General features: G+C 42.1%; 1 protein-coding gene across 1 annotated transcript in view; it reads right to left on the reverse strand.

The window, feature by feature from the left end:
* Window positions 1–16,931, reverse strand: part of IPO7 (importin 7) — a 76,250-nt gene that overhangs the window by 33,864 nt on the left and 25,455 nt on the right. Inside the window, 7 exon segments of the mRNA XM_015410360.1 lie at window positions 8–77; window positions 177–271; window positions 1,627–1,716; window positions 4,811–4,967; window positions 7,049–7,207; window positions 8,667–8,820; window positions 11,452–11,533. Of these exon segments, the coding sequence (XP_015265846.1) occupies window positions 8–77; window positions 177–271; window positions 1,627–1,716; window positions 4,811–4,967; window positions 7,049–7,207; window positions 8,667–8,820; window positions 11,452–11,533 (807 nt within the window).

Genomic DNA, 16,931 nt, shown 5'->3' on the forward strand with positions numbered 1-16,931 from the left:
CACCAACAGCAAATGCCTTTAAGAAAACTTCAGCAAATTCATTGTATTCCTTGGAAACATTGCCAGGGCTTCCGTACCTATTATTATTAGAAAGAAACATAAGATAATGCTGCAACATTTTATTCATACCATTGTTATATTCTTACAATACAAGGAATCTTGACAAAAATCATTACCTTTCAAAAAGCCTAGCCAAGATGTGCAGTGCCCACTTTTTACATTTCCACCAAGGTAATTCAGGTCTATCATCTTCATCGACTTGAAGGGTTTCCTTTAAGAATCAACAGTACATTTACAAAAGTAAGTACTTAACAATATTTACTTTCATCTATTTAGGAGTACATTGGTTTGCTGCCCCTCCAGGGAGAACTCTCAATGTGGCAGTAACAACAAAAATGTAAAATATTGAAAAAATAACCAATTAATCAATGTCAAACCCACCTGATCAAAAACAGAATATGACCTAACTCAGCCAACATGAAATGTGTGTATGTTATACACTGTTAAGTCAGTTGCGACTTATAGCGACCTTAATAACCTTCAAAACATCCTATTGCTAACAGTTTTGCTCAGGCATGAACTGCAAAAAACCTCAACAGCAGAAGGAAAATCAACTCGGAGCAAGACTGAAACAGTCATAAAATCAGGCCCAATGAACACAATGAAAAATATACAGGCTCTAGCATACACAATTTTCAGTGACTGAATAAAATAACTGAAAGGTGGAGAAGCATATATAAAAGCCTAGTCAAACAGAAATAGCTTGACAGTCACGCAAAGGTCAAGAGAGCAGTTGCCAGGTAGACCACAGGGGGAGGGCATTCCATGAGCTAGGTGTCAAGACTGAGGAAGCTTCATGGCAAGTGACTGTTCGGTTAAAAAGAAACTTGCCTGATTTGTTGTAGGGTCCAACAAGGCAAAACTTTCCAAGAAACACCGAGGTAAACATATGATTCCTTAATGTACTCATGTAGTCATTATATTCTTATCCTACCCTTCCTTGGAGGAGATCTGGGCAATGTACACAGTGTGTGTGTGTGTGTGTGTGTCGTCCCCCCATGTGGTTTGGGGGGCCGCCCCCCCCCCCCCCAGTATTTTTACACCAACCCTAAAAGGTTAGGCAGAGAGTGACCATCCAGTGTCATGGAGCACGATGGTTGAGTAGGGATTGGAAGCCAGATCCCTGCATTTTAGTTCAGCGCTTTAATTACACTTGCTTGCCCATCAATTACGGTCCAAAGTTAAATCTCATTGAGAATATTCGATTACTAAAATTAGGCAAACTCAATCAATCTAATTTATTGCGGCAGGAGCCAGTAAAACAGTACAATTCTGATATAAAAGGGATTAAAACAGTAATAACATGGGAATAATATAAAAACATTAACAGGAGAGAGTTAATAACATTAGTAAAGTAAAATCGTGTTAATAAAAGAATCATACAATTTTTTCAGCTAAAATAAGTTTACGTTTCCTAATAGCTAAGCAACAAAATTTTACCACAGCATAAGTCACTGAGCTCTGAATGTCTTCTAAGATGAATTTACGAAGGACTTCTGGCCTAAAATTAGGCAAACTAAACAACCAACTGTTGTATACAACACACTAAAAGTAACAAGTACTTACAGCTGGAACATCTCGGTCCACAACGGTCTTCAGAATTTCTATCCACTCTGCTAAGTTCTGTTGATTGATCAACTCAAGGGGTAATGTATACTATTAAAATACAAATTAATATGTTTTAAAAGCAAGACATTATGCACACATCCTAATCTCTTCTTAAACTTCTATTAGGCACCTTCTTGACTGTTTGAAATATGATGGAGAATAGTACTATTGACACAGTATATAGTTATAACCCAAAGGAGGAATATGCATGCGCATTAAAGAATCAAACTTTGATTATTTTCACTGCAGCAGAAAATATACCCCCCTTTTAAAATGGCCAGCAGCTTGTCTCATTGCAGAGCCACACACTTTTTGATCTATTATGTTTTATCTGATTTTATTGTGACTGCAATAATTTTATCCTGTAAGCCAAAACAGAGTAGAAGTGTAAGTAACAAGTAACATAAGTGGGAGCTGTTACAGAAAGACAGTAGGAAGTGGAAGCTCTTGCTGCACATGCAGTTCTCTCCAGGATGTGCATGTCCCTTCTTAGAGTTGCAGCTCTTGTCCTCAAAAAGGTTCTTTTATTACCATTTGGTTTCACTGAGATTGAAAAAAAAGATACCTGTGCACTGTCTTGGCACTGATTTAAAATGATGTATCTCATGTCAGAAAACTGATTCAACCCTATACCGGCTATTGCTTAATTTAAAAAGTGGCCTTTGTACCATGCAAGTCTTTTATCCTATCAGACTAATTGGCAACTATGTTCTTCTTTCGGTGGCGGCTCCTATCTGGTGGCTCCCAGGGGCGATCCGGGCACTGCGGGACCTAGTACAGTTCCGCAGGACCTGTAAGACGGAGCTCTTCCGCCAGGCTTTCGAATAGGAGCCGCCACCATCATTGTTTCACCATCATTGTTCCATCAGCACCCTATGATTTCCGCATATTGCTACCGCTGGCGCGGGCAGCATTAGAGGGAACGGGAAGTGTTTAGGGGACGGCAGGGCAGTGGGATTTGCACTGCTGTGGTTGTCTAGCTATGCCACTGAGAACACCATCTTGGTCTTAAAATCTTAACATCTGGAACTGAATAGAGGAGCACTGGAAATGTTTTTATGATGTTTATTTACTTGTTTATTAATTGTTTATTGTAATTTAACATTTTATACTGTTTCATTGTTATTACCTGGCATTGTGCCCTGTTAGCCGCCCTGAGCCTTCGGGGAGGGTGGGATAGAAATCCAAATAAATAAATAAATAAATAATAGGCAGTACATAACTTCAGACCAGCTCAGTTTTTTGTTTTTGTTTTTTTAAAAAAATCAAATTCTATAGTTACTATTTAGTTTTTACCTAGGATATCATAGATGGCAATTTCATAGATTAACAGAAAAGGGTATGAAATGAACTTTGTATAAGGAACAGCCAGATGAGAGAGGCTGAGGGGATTATGGTTGCTAGGGAGACTAGAGAATGCCAGGGGAATGAGTGACAGGTGAGGAGGAGTGACAAGCGAAAAAAAGTCAGCTGGAGAGTTGTTGGAGAGAAATGGATGCTGCAGGGAAGAAGAACCCCCTTGAACAAGCTGCGATGGGACTACAAAAGTATCCACAGCACAGCAGACAATGGACCCTGAGTGCTAAGGCACTGGCAGTGCGCATACAACAACAGGGAAGCAGGCAGACTGAAAGGAGGAAGGCATTTGGACAAGGCTGACCAGGAGTGTCTGAGCAGCTGAGGAAATCCAAAGAAGCAGTCAGAAGAATTTCAAGGCACCGCCAGAATCAACCCGATGTGAAAGCATATTAAGTCTGATCAACTCCTGAGTGTGTGTATTAAAGGCTTTTCATTAAAGTTTGTCTCATCATTTTAAAGCTGGCTGTTTTATGGCCTACTTTCTGCAGGAGTACTCCTGTCTTTTTTACAGCTTCTGGAAGCTGGAACTATCAGATGCTACCTCTCATGCGACTTGTGCTGTTTTATGTTACATCAGGGGGAATATGACTGCTGTCTTTTTAAAACTCCATAGTTTATATTTTTATTGTTTTATTAATTTTGTTAGCCCACTTGAGTAGTCCTCCAGAAGCTACTGTTCACGTATAGTTATAGAAGTAAATACATCGTTATAAATAGTGAATTGTTAGTCCAAAGATTTAGCCAATCTTTTTTAGTTTTTTAAAATATCCCTCAACAATTGACAGTGGCATTTGCCATTAAAAGACACTACGTATGTGCTGAACTCCTCATGTCCTACAATCCATTCTAAGAGCAAGGGCAAAGAAGGCTTAAGATAAATATCACAATTTCAGTTAAAAAAAACACGTTATTGTCGCGCTCCCCCTTCCTCCGCGGGGTACCGCCCCCTGTAGCCGTGTTGTCGGAGTCCGGATCGGGTTCTGGGGGGGGGGGATGGGGCGGTCCAGAGGACGGCTTGGTCCAAAAAGGGGGGAGGAGTGGGGGCCTCAGATGGGCAGGGGACAGGGTTAAGATCACCCCGCTCGTCCCTCTGCCAGCACACTGCAACGTTCTCCCCCCTCTCTCGCCACCTCTCTCTCTCTCCGACTTGCAGTTCCAACGTGCTCCTCCTCCCCGGCCCCTACTCCGTCCTGCCTTTTATCCCCCTTTCCCCACTCCCGGGACCGCCCCTCCGCCCTTTTTGCTTGGGCCCGCCCCTCTTTATTAGCAGAGACGCCAGAAGGGCGTCTCCGTGAGAAGATCAGGGACGCCGCTCCGCCGCCCGCAGCCTGGTCCCAGTCTCTCCTCCTGGCCTATCTGGCGCGGCATTCATCGAGGGAGGTTGCCGCTCCCGTCTCCCACACTGGCGAGTCGGGTCCTCTCCTCTGCGGTAAGGCAGGCAGCGGGGGTCCTGGAAGGCTGGGCGGGGGTCCTGGGGGCCGGTTCTCCAGGTCCGCGACTCGGGACAGTTATACAGTACAAGTATCTTAAATTCCTTTCTTGATTTGCAAATAAGTAAATGGTACATAAAAAGTAAAGATTATAACATCCACTACAGACCCCGTATTATGTTATATCCGATTACAATGATGGAAAACCATTTCTTAAAATACCTACATGATTTACAGTGCACTCCAGTGCAACATTACTCCAGTCTTAGCCCAATGAAATCAACTGGAATAATTCTGCATAGGACAACAACATTAACGCATTCTACCTCTTAAGAAGAGAAACTGATTCACACCTGGACAAGGGCATAGAAGATTTTGAAGATCTGTTTCTGGATGAGGACAGATTGATCAGAGGGATCAGAGAGGAGCTGTATAAAACGATCCTTCAGAACAGGCAAAAAGTGTTGCATCGCAGCTATCAAAGGTGTCCGCTCTTCTGGTTTCTTATACCTTTAACAAGAAGAACTGGCTTTAAAAAGATTTTAAATGCAACTACAATTTAAAAGAAAGACAAGAAGCTTCAAGAGAAAGTCCTTATGCAAGAAAGCACTAAACCTATCACTGTCTTTTTGGGCTGATTCCTCTGGAGACAATGCAATTTATGAATTTATCCTAATTGTGATATGCCGGGAAACCGACCGATAACCACTTTTGCTCCACATCAAAAAAATGTTACTTTAACACGTCCATCAAAAACTTGGCTCTTTAAACACTGCATCATGTACATCGTGGAAAGTTAGTGCAAATTAAGGTAAGAATTCTTGATATTTGCCAGGGCTGGAGACATTTTGGCTGGCAGATTCTGGTGCATCTAAAACTTGAGACCACTACCTAACCTAGGAATCTAAAATACATCTAGTCCCAGTGAGTGTAATTTTTATAAAACCATGAAGGCTACCAGAGAACACTACAGAATTCCATGGCCCTGCAGTTGTTTGTGCAAGAAGCACTCGGGAGAATATGAAAAACAGGAGAGGGGTCCTGTTATTTTTTTTCTTGGCTTCCAGAAGTAAGTTCACATTACAGTTAATAATGGAAGGGGCACAGAGATAATTTCTAGGTAGAAAAACCCTGTCTGGGAAATGGGGGTGTGGTAGAAGGCATATGGAAGCAAGACCCAAGACCAGGGGTTCCCCAACCTGGGGGCAACTTTGGAATTCTGACACAGGTTGGTGGGTGCAACTAAAATATGTCTGCCATGGGAGACAGAGCCAACCACAGTATGTCAGGGAGTGAGGTTATGCATAACTTTAACAGCAACTCTTCAACATTTTAGGCAGAAGCTCTACTTAACAGGATGCCATTTAAAATGAACATAATGTTTAAAAATATTTCCTGGCATATGCACAGCTCGCCCTCAGTCACACAGTGAAGATACTTAAGCTGTGGCAGCCACTGCTGCCAAAGCAATTTGTAAAAAAACTCTGAGCAGTCAATCTTATCTCCAGTGGCCAATTAGACTGGACAAAATCCCCACTGGCCCCACCCACTTTCTAAAACACTGGGCAGGGACCATACTGGGAATCCCTTCCTAAGACTTTCTGAACTCTGGGAAATCATCTTCACAGTGGAAAAAGCACTACTTTTAAAAAGGAGTGTAGTGATTTTTTTTTTTTTAACGTACACAGTTTAATTATTCAACCTATGGCTCGCTCTTCCTCCATTCCAGAGCATCTCACAGAAGACGGCTAAACAGATTTTTTTTAATCAGAACTACATCCATTAGCTTCAGCAGCACCAGGGCTATTTTTGGGCAGGAACGCACAGGAACGGAGTTCCGGCTGGCTCCCAAGTTGGCCACGCCCAGCAGGAACTCATTAGCATAACAGGCCACACCCAACAGCAGAAACTCATTAGGATTGGCTACAATTAGGGGTGTGTGGCCTAACATGCAAAGGAGTTCCTGCTCCAAAAAAAAGCGCTGGGTTTTGTCAACAAACAAGGTAAAGAGAATAAGAAGCAAAAGGTGGGTGTGGCTGGGAGACCACACTTCTGGTAACACAGGGGTGTGGCCTAATATGCGAATGAGCTGTGCTGTCGGGGGTGTGGCCTAATATGCTAATTAGTTCCTGCTGTTGGGTATGGCCTATTATGCTAATGAGTTCCTACTGGGCTTTTTCTACAAAAAAAAGCCCTGAGTAGCACAACCGTCCTTAATCTCTCTGTCACAAATTATGTTGTTAAAATAACCTTGTGACTCCTTAAGGAGCACAATTTTAGACATTTCTACACTCTAAAACTTGAAAAAAGAGAATGGTACAAGTCAGAGCAGTGGCTGCAGAGGCCTGGGCGGCAGCAGTTATGAATTCCACAGCCCTTTGAAAGAATGCCAGTGCACACAAATCTTGATAGGAGCTTTTTCTGTATTGACAAATTCCCACACAATCATCACAGCAGGGGCCCACTCCATAGCTTATTCAGCATAAGTGACTCACCCAGACCTATTGTCTAGAAACTAGCTGCGTAAGCTACTAGTGTAGCACATCCCTGCTGTGGCGCTTCTAGGAGATGACTACAAGAAGGGAACTTACTCGTAGTTCTTTACAAGCTGATAAAGACAAAGAAGAATTCCAAGCCAACAAGCACTGTTATCAGACTGAAGATAAAAACCAATTTTCTCCACAACTGCAGTCCAACGATTGGGATAATCATGCTTGATAATATGGTGGATGCAAGTCGTCAGTTGTACTCTAGAATACAAAACACATGTTAACATGTTTCACTATTTCTTTCATGTGTGGAAGAAGCAGCTTGCATGTATTTGAAATAAAGGCGGGGGTTGCCACAACAACTAGGAAAGTTTCAGTCTTTTTAATGCAAGGGAGTGGTGTTAAGCATTTAAATGCTGACAGACCTACTTTTTCTCCTTAGCATCACAAAAATTGCAACCGTAATGCCTCCCCCCCCAATCCACATAATACATTTTTGAGAGTTCATCCTCCATCCTCCCCGCCATCATCTTCTCTACACAGATTCCTCTCAGGACTGAGAACCAGGGGTTGGTAGGATGCCGGCATACAGCCGCAGGTCCTTCCTCCCCTCCCCTCCCCTCCCCTCGAGCAGCACTCAAACTAACTGCCTGACATTGTGCCTCCTTCCTCTCTACCCTGCCTGTGGAGCCCTTCCTTTTATTTCTCTCTTCTGGTTTTGTCTCGCCTCCTCCACCCTCAAGACGTCAAACAGCCACCCTTCCCCATTAACCCAATGGCCCCTGCACCTCTGGCTAGCCTGTCCTTGCTTGTTTCACTGGGCCAGGTGGCCCTCTTTAATCAGCTGCTGGCTAGCTCCAGGAGATTCTCTAGGTTGCCTTAAGCAAGCAGCCTGTTCGTTGGCACCCCAAGAAGGCTCCCTTTAGTTGCCACCTCAGCAGATCTTATTCTTTCCTCCTTCCTTCTGATAGCCATGAACCAGGTAAGTACCCCAGCTCTGGAGCTTCAGTGGGGGGAGGCTGAATCTGGATGCGAGCCCACGCCTGGACAACCTCTTATTAGGATCAACCAAAACACCACGCAAGCTTTCAAATTCACCAGAATTCTTAATTAAGCTGGATATGACAAAAATAAAAAGGGGGAGTGTGGATGTCTCAGACTTCCACACCTGGTCTTGTGAACATCCTGTGCAAAATGCTGAGAAGGCATGCAGATTTAAAATGGTAGTCTTGTGACCACACCTGGTCTTGTGAACATCCTGTGCAAGACCTGGTCTTGTGAACATCCTGTGCAAAATGCTGAGAAGGCATGCAGATTTAAAATGGTGGTCTTGTGACCACACCTGGTCTTGTGAACATCCTGTGCAAGACCTGGTCTTGTGAACACCCTGTGCAAAATGCTGAGAAGGCTTGCAGATTTAAAATGGTGCTGGTGCCAGGGTGCACCCCTAGTTTTCAGGAAGCAGGAAGTAACAAATGGAATCCTCGGCACTGGAAACACAAAGGACAGTAATAGTCCAAATATGTAACACCAGGCAAGATACACAGATCCCTTGAAATCTGAGAGCAGATGAATCACTTGCCATTTTCTCCAGCTATACAGAACCTATGATTTCAAGTACAAAATTGATGTTAAGTTCTAATGACAATGAAAGCCTAGCCTAATGAGGTCCTCTATATGGAAAGAATACATTTAGTGATCATAATTCAAACAGGCATACCGGATCAGCTCAGGAGAGTGAATAATGGCTTCTACAATATTCTCGCGAATACAGTGTCTATCTTCTTCAGGTATTGAATAAGGTGGGATGTCCCCCGGTGTAGTATCGCGATCAGGCCAATATTGAGTTATCATATTCTTCAAGTAGATAACACCTGTCAAGAGGCATCTCAATATTAATAGAGCCAAAGCATATGTATACATAATGAATGTAATTATCAGATTCATTACCTGAACAGCAAACAATGGCACACTAATAACCTTTCTCAATTTGTTCCTTGAAAATTCTCCCACGCCACCATTTTCATGAAAGATACTGTATCAAACATCACCTATTCTGCACTCATTCTCTAAAGTTTGTCTTCAACAGTTTCATATTTCTAATTCTGAAGCTTCGGAGATATACCCAAAAATATATATGATGACATCATGTGTGGACTGAGAAATGGCTTAGGACCAAAATACCTCAGAAACTACTGTCACCTCTGCTATGTCAAGAGAGCCAGTACAGTGTGGCAGATTTTTTGGATTTGAACCTGCATTTCAATTCTTATTCAGACATGAAGTTCTCTGTGTGACCTTGAGCCAGTCACTGGCAGCCTAACCCACCTCTCCTTCAACAGCTTCACTGGCTTGTTACAAGGATAAAACAGGATAAACCTTATATAATCTGCAATTAACGCTTCAGACAAACGGTGAAATATATATGTGGTGGATAATGTTGCCAAGACCAGTATGTGCCTGTTTTGTAGGCATCACACTCTATTTTGGCTGACACTTGCGCCAAATGTCTTGGACCAGATCCAGAATGATCTGCCAGATTTTGCACAAATCTCTGAACTGGTAAAATCCATGGGAGGTGCCTTGCAATGATGACCAAATCCTCAAGGAAGGGGCTGTGGCACATACACCTTTAGAAGAATTTAGAAGAATCAGAACCAACTCCATATATACAGACATTTGGATTTCATATTGTATATTTTTGACGTAATCAAGGTTTCAGAGTTACTGTCTAGGCAATAGCTGATTTCATCATCTTCAGACAGCCTACATTCCTTCGTACCAACAGGGCAATAGGCACCCCCCCCCCTATTTCTGACCTCTCCTCCCTTTCTCCAGCTGGAGGAGTGGGCCTCCCCATCCACCTTGTATTTTCTCCTGCACCAAGTTTGATTTCCACAGACTCCTCTATCTCCTGGCAAGCCCATTAAAATCAATGTTTGTTTTCTTATCCCTGTAACTCTTACTTGGCCCTGTTCATACGAGGCGTTTTGGGCCGGGAGGGGGACGGAACGGGGGCGGAGCAAACAGGCACGATCCCACGGCAACATCTGGGAATCGTTGCCTGCCCGTCCCTGTTCCGTCCCAAACGCCAATACCGCGCAGTAAAAAAGAACCACCTACCTAGGTGATTGTATCCCGTACAGCGCCTCAAGCTGGGCCGTGGGATCGGCCGGCGCGTCCTTGCGCTGCCGCATCCCGGCCCCCGGGCGTACTGCGCATGCTCGAGCATGCACAGTTCGGCAGCCTCCCCCTCCCATCGGACTCTTCCTCCCCGGCATCTGATCGTGCCGTGGCGTCTCAACTTTGGTGCGGCTCTGATTAGCCACGTTTCAGCCATCCTTTTCCCTGCCGTGTGGCAGGGACCTTAGTTTCCCATACGTGCACCCCTGGTTCTGACACACTGATCAGACTGAGCCTCGCTTCTCTTTGGATTTACGGTCTGAAATTACTGCTGAACGGCCCACTGCTGAACTGCCCTTCTTTAAACCTCTCTCCAAGCCATAGCTGGTCTGCACATCTTGAAATCCAACACAGCTAAGCCAACTCTGATGATTTTCTCAATATGGAAAAGTATAGATAACACATCTTTTCCCCTCTCTCTTCCTTTCCCTTCTCTATGTATTCCATGTCCCCATTCTCTTATTTTCTGAGGTATACATTGCTCTGTCAGGGCGTTACTGCGTGAATGCCAGAATTGGGTATTGGTACTGACTCATGTGTGGTAGTTTGCACAGAAATGTATATAGCTCTGACTATATTCCTGCAACTCAGTCTCTCCTCAATAAATTCTCTCCGATTTCCCAATTTATTAGCCTTAATTTTTCTTTCTGAGACTTCTTTGGAGGTCTGTCACTTTTATTTTCAGTCCCAATTCAAAACCTCAAGGCACACGGTATTCAGCAGTGCACAAACCTTGAGGATGGGGAGTTCACTTCCATGAGCACCACTTAACTCAGGCTATAGAGCATTTTATGTTTGCACTGACTTTAGGGTGCTGGGGTTAAGACATAGACAGATGTTATACTCAATAAGCAGAGCTCTGTTGACGGTACTTTGGATCCAACCCAATTAGGTCCACATATATGACAAAATACCAAATCTGCTGGTATTCCACCAGTTAGATTAGTAACTAATATTTATCAGAAATCACAGCTTGAAAAGTCTGGTGTCTTCCAGCATCCCATTTCTAATTGGCAGGTTATTTCTGCTGCCATTAAACATTTTGTCAGGAAATTCTGATTATGAACACAGAGTTGTCATGTAATTATAAACACAATGAAGGACAGTTTTGTGCACAAAAATCCAAATTACCTTAATTTGTCCATTACTGCAAAATTATTTTGCTCCACTTTTGAGATCACACTAGTTCTATTCATAGGGGATGTCACACTGATTTCTTTTTTTAAACATCTCGTTTCTGCTACACGTTTTGCTCAATTACACAATATCAAATAAAAAGTCATATGTAAATATATTTTCAGAAAACAAGCACCAACGCTTACCTGCCTGTCTCACTGGCAAATCAAGTTGCTCCGACATAGTGATTTGGAGAAGAGTTGAAACAAAGTTCACTGTCTTGTGAGCCTATGAAACACAAAGTAGTCAGATGTCAAACACAACCTTCAGAAATCACTGCGAATAAAGTTAGGGTGCCATATGTTCTTCAACCAAACCAAGACAGAAAGAAATGAGGGTTCCCACTCAGCCAAGACGCTTGCTGGGTGACTTTGGGCCAGTTGTTCACGAGAGATAAAAGGAAATAGTTCAAGACTCTCAAGCAAGGATGTAAATTCAGATATTTCTAATCCAAATAAATATATATTTTTAAAGCCTCATGGTGTTGGTGGCATATATATATATATGGTATCTGGAACCCATATACCCTGTTTCCCCGAAAATAAGACCTACCCCAAAAATAAGCCCTAGCAGGATTTCTATGCATTTGTGGTATAAGCCCTAGTGTGTCTTCTTGAGAAAAAATAAAAATAAGCAGGGGTCATTTCGTAGAAAAAGAGCTAGGGGGACTCATTAGCATAACTCATTAGCATATGCCACACCCCCTGACATCACCAGAAGTGCCTCCTCCCCACAGCCGGCGGCGACCTCCAGCGGGCACCAGCAGGGTGCTCCAGGCCCCGCCCTCCCGCACCTCACCTGGGGGGATGGCGTCCCCCCGCGTCCCCCCCCCAAATGACACCTGAAAATCAGACAGTGTCTTATTTTCGGGGAAACACGGTATATATGGGTATCTGGAACAGTAGTTGGGTTTCCCAGAATACCGGCAGTCTTAAATTCTGGGAACATTTGGGGCCGGCTTCTTAAGGCTCCCAGGCTTGTCTTTCTTCCATTTTACAGTGTCGTGGGCAGCCAAGGAGAAGGCACCACTGCCAGGCAATATAATCAGGCATTAGGGGGGAACACTAGAACTGTCTGCCCAGTCAAGACAATTATCTCATACCTCTCCACAACTCTCTGGGCAGGGGCAAAGCCAATAAAAAGCAAGGCTGCAGCTTAACTCCATTTAAGGGCAAGTGGTATATACCTGCTGTCTGTGGCACTAGATTAATTCTGCTGCCTGCTGCCCTTGGAAGGCCTTCTTGTTCTGTGCCAGGATTGGTTTACCCTTTTTTTAATTTTAAAAAAAGTTTTCCTGTGTTTTTTGTATTTGCCTGAGAGGGATTGTAGGGGGGCAAGGGAGCACTTCCCCCCTTGGTTGTTTTTTTTAAATAGTTTCCCTTGGTTTTGTTTTGCATTTTTTCTTAACACAGTTTCAAAGTCTTGGGCTTTTTGTTGTGTTCTCTTTTCTTGGCTTGCTTTAGAATTTTTAACTGCTTTGCATTTTCTGTTTCCAAGTTGTTACCATTATTAAAAGTTTGTATCTTTTTGCATTCTTCTAGTTTTACAGTTATTCTTCTATATTGCTCTTAAGATACCCCATGGATCCAGAGGTTCCTCTAGATTCCAGGAGGACTTCCAAGGAGAGGAAGGAGGAGAGGCTAGACGTGTTGCAAAAGAAGAGATGAGGATGCACCATTCATAAAAAACATTCAGTTTGTAAAATATTGTTTTAACAAAGCATTTTACCTATCCCCAAACTGAAAATATTTTTTTTTTAGTGTTCTCAAAAATTTTCAAATTTTTTCCATTAGAATTTATTTTTAAGTCTTCAGATTTATTTATTTTTTTAATGGGGGAAGGTTCATTTTTTTCTAGGTTTTTACATCTCTAGCTACAAGTGTACTTAAAATGTTACTGACAGGTCATCCTCTTATAATAAAAAGGCTGCAGCCATTGCTGATACTAACCCAGAAGAAATACAGAACAGTTTTCTTTTCCTTTCAGTTCTTGTTTTGGGAATTATGGAATTAACCAGTTTGTCCATTTTTCAGGACTGCCAAATAGTGTTTTGGTGTTTAAAAGCGCTGTTTTTCCTTTGAACACCTTCCTAGTGAACTCGCCACTTCAGAGTTCACTCATGGGGCAGCTTACAAAAGGCATTTAAAGGGGACGCAGTTGCTTTAAATGCATTTTCCCCCTCCATTGGAAATAATTATTTAAATTTTTATTTATATTTACATTTATATCCCTCCCTCCCCGCCATTCGGCAGACTCAGGGGTGGCTAACAAGATACATAAATATACATTAAAATTCCATTAAAACTGTCCATGGGGGCACCTTCTTTTGCGGCTCCTAGAACTGGACCCCCCATCTAATCTTTTTGAAACTTGTGGGTGGTTAAAAAAGGGCACCAGCAGATATGCCGCAAATCTGGTGCCTCTACCTCAAAAAACAGCCCCCACAGAGCCCCAGATACCCCGGATCGAAATTCTCCATTATACCTTATGGGGACCATTGACTATAATGGTCCCCATAGGATATAATGGAGCTGAAAAAATTCAGCGTTCCCAAATATTTACCGAATCCGAATACCATACCGGTACAGGGATTTGGGAATATCGGGAAATACTGATACTGTTTTTCTCTGCACACCCCCTAGGCTTGACCAAAGAAATCATAGAAGATGCCTCTGCACAGAAACAAAACTATCCTGGTCTCCAACCGAAAGATGCCAAAAAGAAAGTTCAGAGATCTAGAATAGAATAGCTTTGTAGAGGAGCAAGAAAACAAAGTAGTAACATAATCATATGGCTGCTTAACTTGTATCAATAGATATCAGATGTGTTGCGGTCCAGGTGCAGAAGCATCTGAGTACAGCAAGATTGTCCAAGTTCACAGAAGTGAAGATATGGTTCAAAGTGTGTTGGCTGAGGGCCACAAGATATTCACATCTATGAGAAACTTGTGATACTGATAACTGATAGATTTCAACCATGACAGTTTTTAATAGTTTTATATTTGTAGGTTTAGTTATTGTATTTTGTACCATTTTATCTGGTGTATTTTATATATTCTTAGCTGCCTCGAGTTCTGTTCAGAGGAGAGAGAGTGGGATATAAATTTGATAAATAAAATAAGACTTCTTTAAAAAGTAGATAACATGAATTAACAAATTTTATATATTTTAAAAAGACATTTCAAGTATAGATAACTCGGTATGGTGTTTAAAGTTATAAGATAATGTTAGCTGAGAATGCACAACCTTATCAAGTGGGACAGTTAGCTAATGTTAGAAGACGATATTAAAAAAACTATAAATGTGAGAAGTTGAAATATTCAAGAGCTTCGTCTCAGAAGGGGCTCCTAGCTGGTGACTCGGGTTTTTTGGGCCTTTTACGGACTCAGGTAATTCTTCTCCTTTAATTACCTATATAATAACGACAGATGTTATAATTTACCATCCATTTACCAGCACTGACTAACATTGGTTTAGTTAATGTTAAGAATAGTTATGTTCTAATAAAAGCTTAATGGAAGCAGAGATTGTTTAATAATATTACTTCTGTACTATACCCTTAACAAGCCTGAAACATTTTTGACACATACCTCCAGCTGGAGTTAAATGATCTGATACAGGAACACTAACTAGATGCCTAGAGCTCCTTAAGTGCACGCCTACATCTGAATCAGAACAGATTACAGTCATCTAGAACAATAACACCTCTGTCCCATCTTAATTCTACTACAAACAGTAGACTCGTGTGCTTTTCAATCATGGCCAAAGCACCTCCTCCTTCCCCCAATCCTTCTTTTTGCTTAATCCAAGTAGAAAAGTTCTGATAAACTTTAAAGCTAGCCTACTACTTCTGTTCTAATAACGGTATTGTACTTTTGTTGCTATTTGCATTTCTTTTCCTAATACACCAACCATGGTTACCTGCACTTCTCTATGTATGCTTGTATACCTGAGAAGAATCTACTGTATAGTCAAGAATATATTTCTAAAAAGGGATATTGGTCCATAAAGCCTTCTAAATCACCAGTAAGACTCACTGTGGTGAGCACATGTGCGTAGAGAAACTAGGGCAACTCATTGTAAAATAGTTTCATACCTCCAGACAAAGCTGAGTCATCCTAGGAACCTATTACAAATTCAAGTTGTTTGGACTTAATATTCTCCTCACTGGTGACTCATTTCACGGGCAATAAAAATTGGTATAGAGACAAGCAGGCATTACATAAAAAGAAATATATTCAACAAAAATGCGTGACAATAAAACAGCTCAAATCTTGGTTCAAATATGCGACCTGAAAAGAGTAATGATACTGATGTAAGTTTGGCTGTAGACTAGATTCAAAGAAAAGGTTTCTCTTCTTTTATCTGAAAATGTATCCATCCTCAATGAATCCACCAGGAGTTTCTGGCTACAAAACCACCAAGGATTGTGTACGTATAGCAAGGTAGAATGAGGATCTGCTTGTATCTTCATGGAAACATTTTTCTTTTCCAAGGTGCTGCTTTACTCTGGCCTCCTGGAATTGTCATTGGCAACAAAGTCTTTGCAAAACAAAAAGCAGCTCTGGAAAATTCAACAGTGAACATTTTTAGGCAAAGGTACAAAATACCATGCAATGGACATTGCCACATTAATGTACTGAGTTTAAGCAGAAAATGTGACATATCTTATTGTATCAGCTGCTATTTGTGTCAAGAGTACGCAAAGCTTGAGTTACAAAGTGCTTAATCGGGTAGAATGACATTCTCAGCTATATTAAGAATAAGGCTTTCATTAAAGTTCATATGTAGGCACTTCAGGCACAATGTGGCATAACCACAATACCTTTGGCAAACTTGCACACCTTCACATACCTGCCTGAAAACGGAAACTGGAAAACAGAAAGAGAAGCTGAGGGCAACCATTCTAGATCCATTCTGACACTGTTTACATCCACTGCTCAGGAACATCAGTATGAACATTTGCTATGCCAATTTTAGATATCTTAATCTCACTTTTCTGCTGAAACAGGCCCTAAAGTAGCTTACAAAATCATTAGTGAAACATAAAACTATGCTGTCATTAATACTATCTAAAACAGTAACCAAAGCCAGGCAAAAGTAAAATGCAATAAATAACTAAAAAGCCGATCGCAGCCCATCAATACTAAGCATTAATAAAAGCAGAGGCACAGCCTGGCCATCTACAAGACAGCCCAGATGATGGCAGGTGAACCTAGCTGCAGAGGAAAGATGTATGAATGCAGGAGTCTTCAACTTTTCAGAGCCAGAGCCCAGCTTTAAACCCAGCCTTCAACATGGGACCCACCTTTATTCCCATCCCCCTCATCTTCTTTTGTCAGTTTGGTGTAGTGGTTAAGTGCGCGGACTCTAATCTGGGAGAACCGGGTTTGATTGTCCACTCCTCCACTTGCACCTGGCTGGATGACCTTGGACAAGCTGTAGCTCTGGCACAGCTGTTCTTGAAAAAGAGCAGTTTCTGTCAGAGCTCTCTCAGCCCCACCTACCTCACAGGGTGTCTGTTGTGGGGAGGGTTCTTTACTGCCAGAGCTCCACTCCTGTGCGCTCCTGCAGGAAATGACCCCTGGAGATAACTATCCTACAGTTTTTTCCTCAACATTACATGC

This window comes from Gekko japonicus, unplaced genomic scaffold, assembly GCF_001447785.1.
Source record: "Gekko japonicus isolate JY-2015 unplaced genomic scaffold, Gekko_japonicus_V1.1 scaffold1697, whole genome shotgun sequence".
Lineage (NCBI taxonomy): Eukaryota > Metazoa > Chordata > Lepidosauria > Squamata > Gekkonidae > Gekko > Gekko japonicus.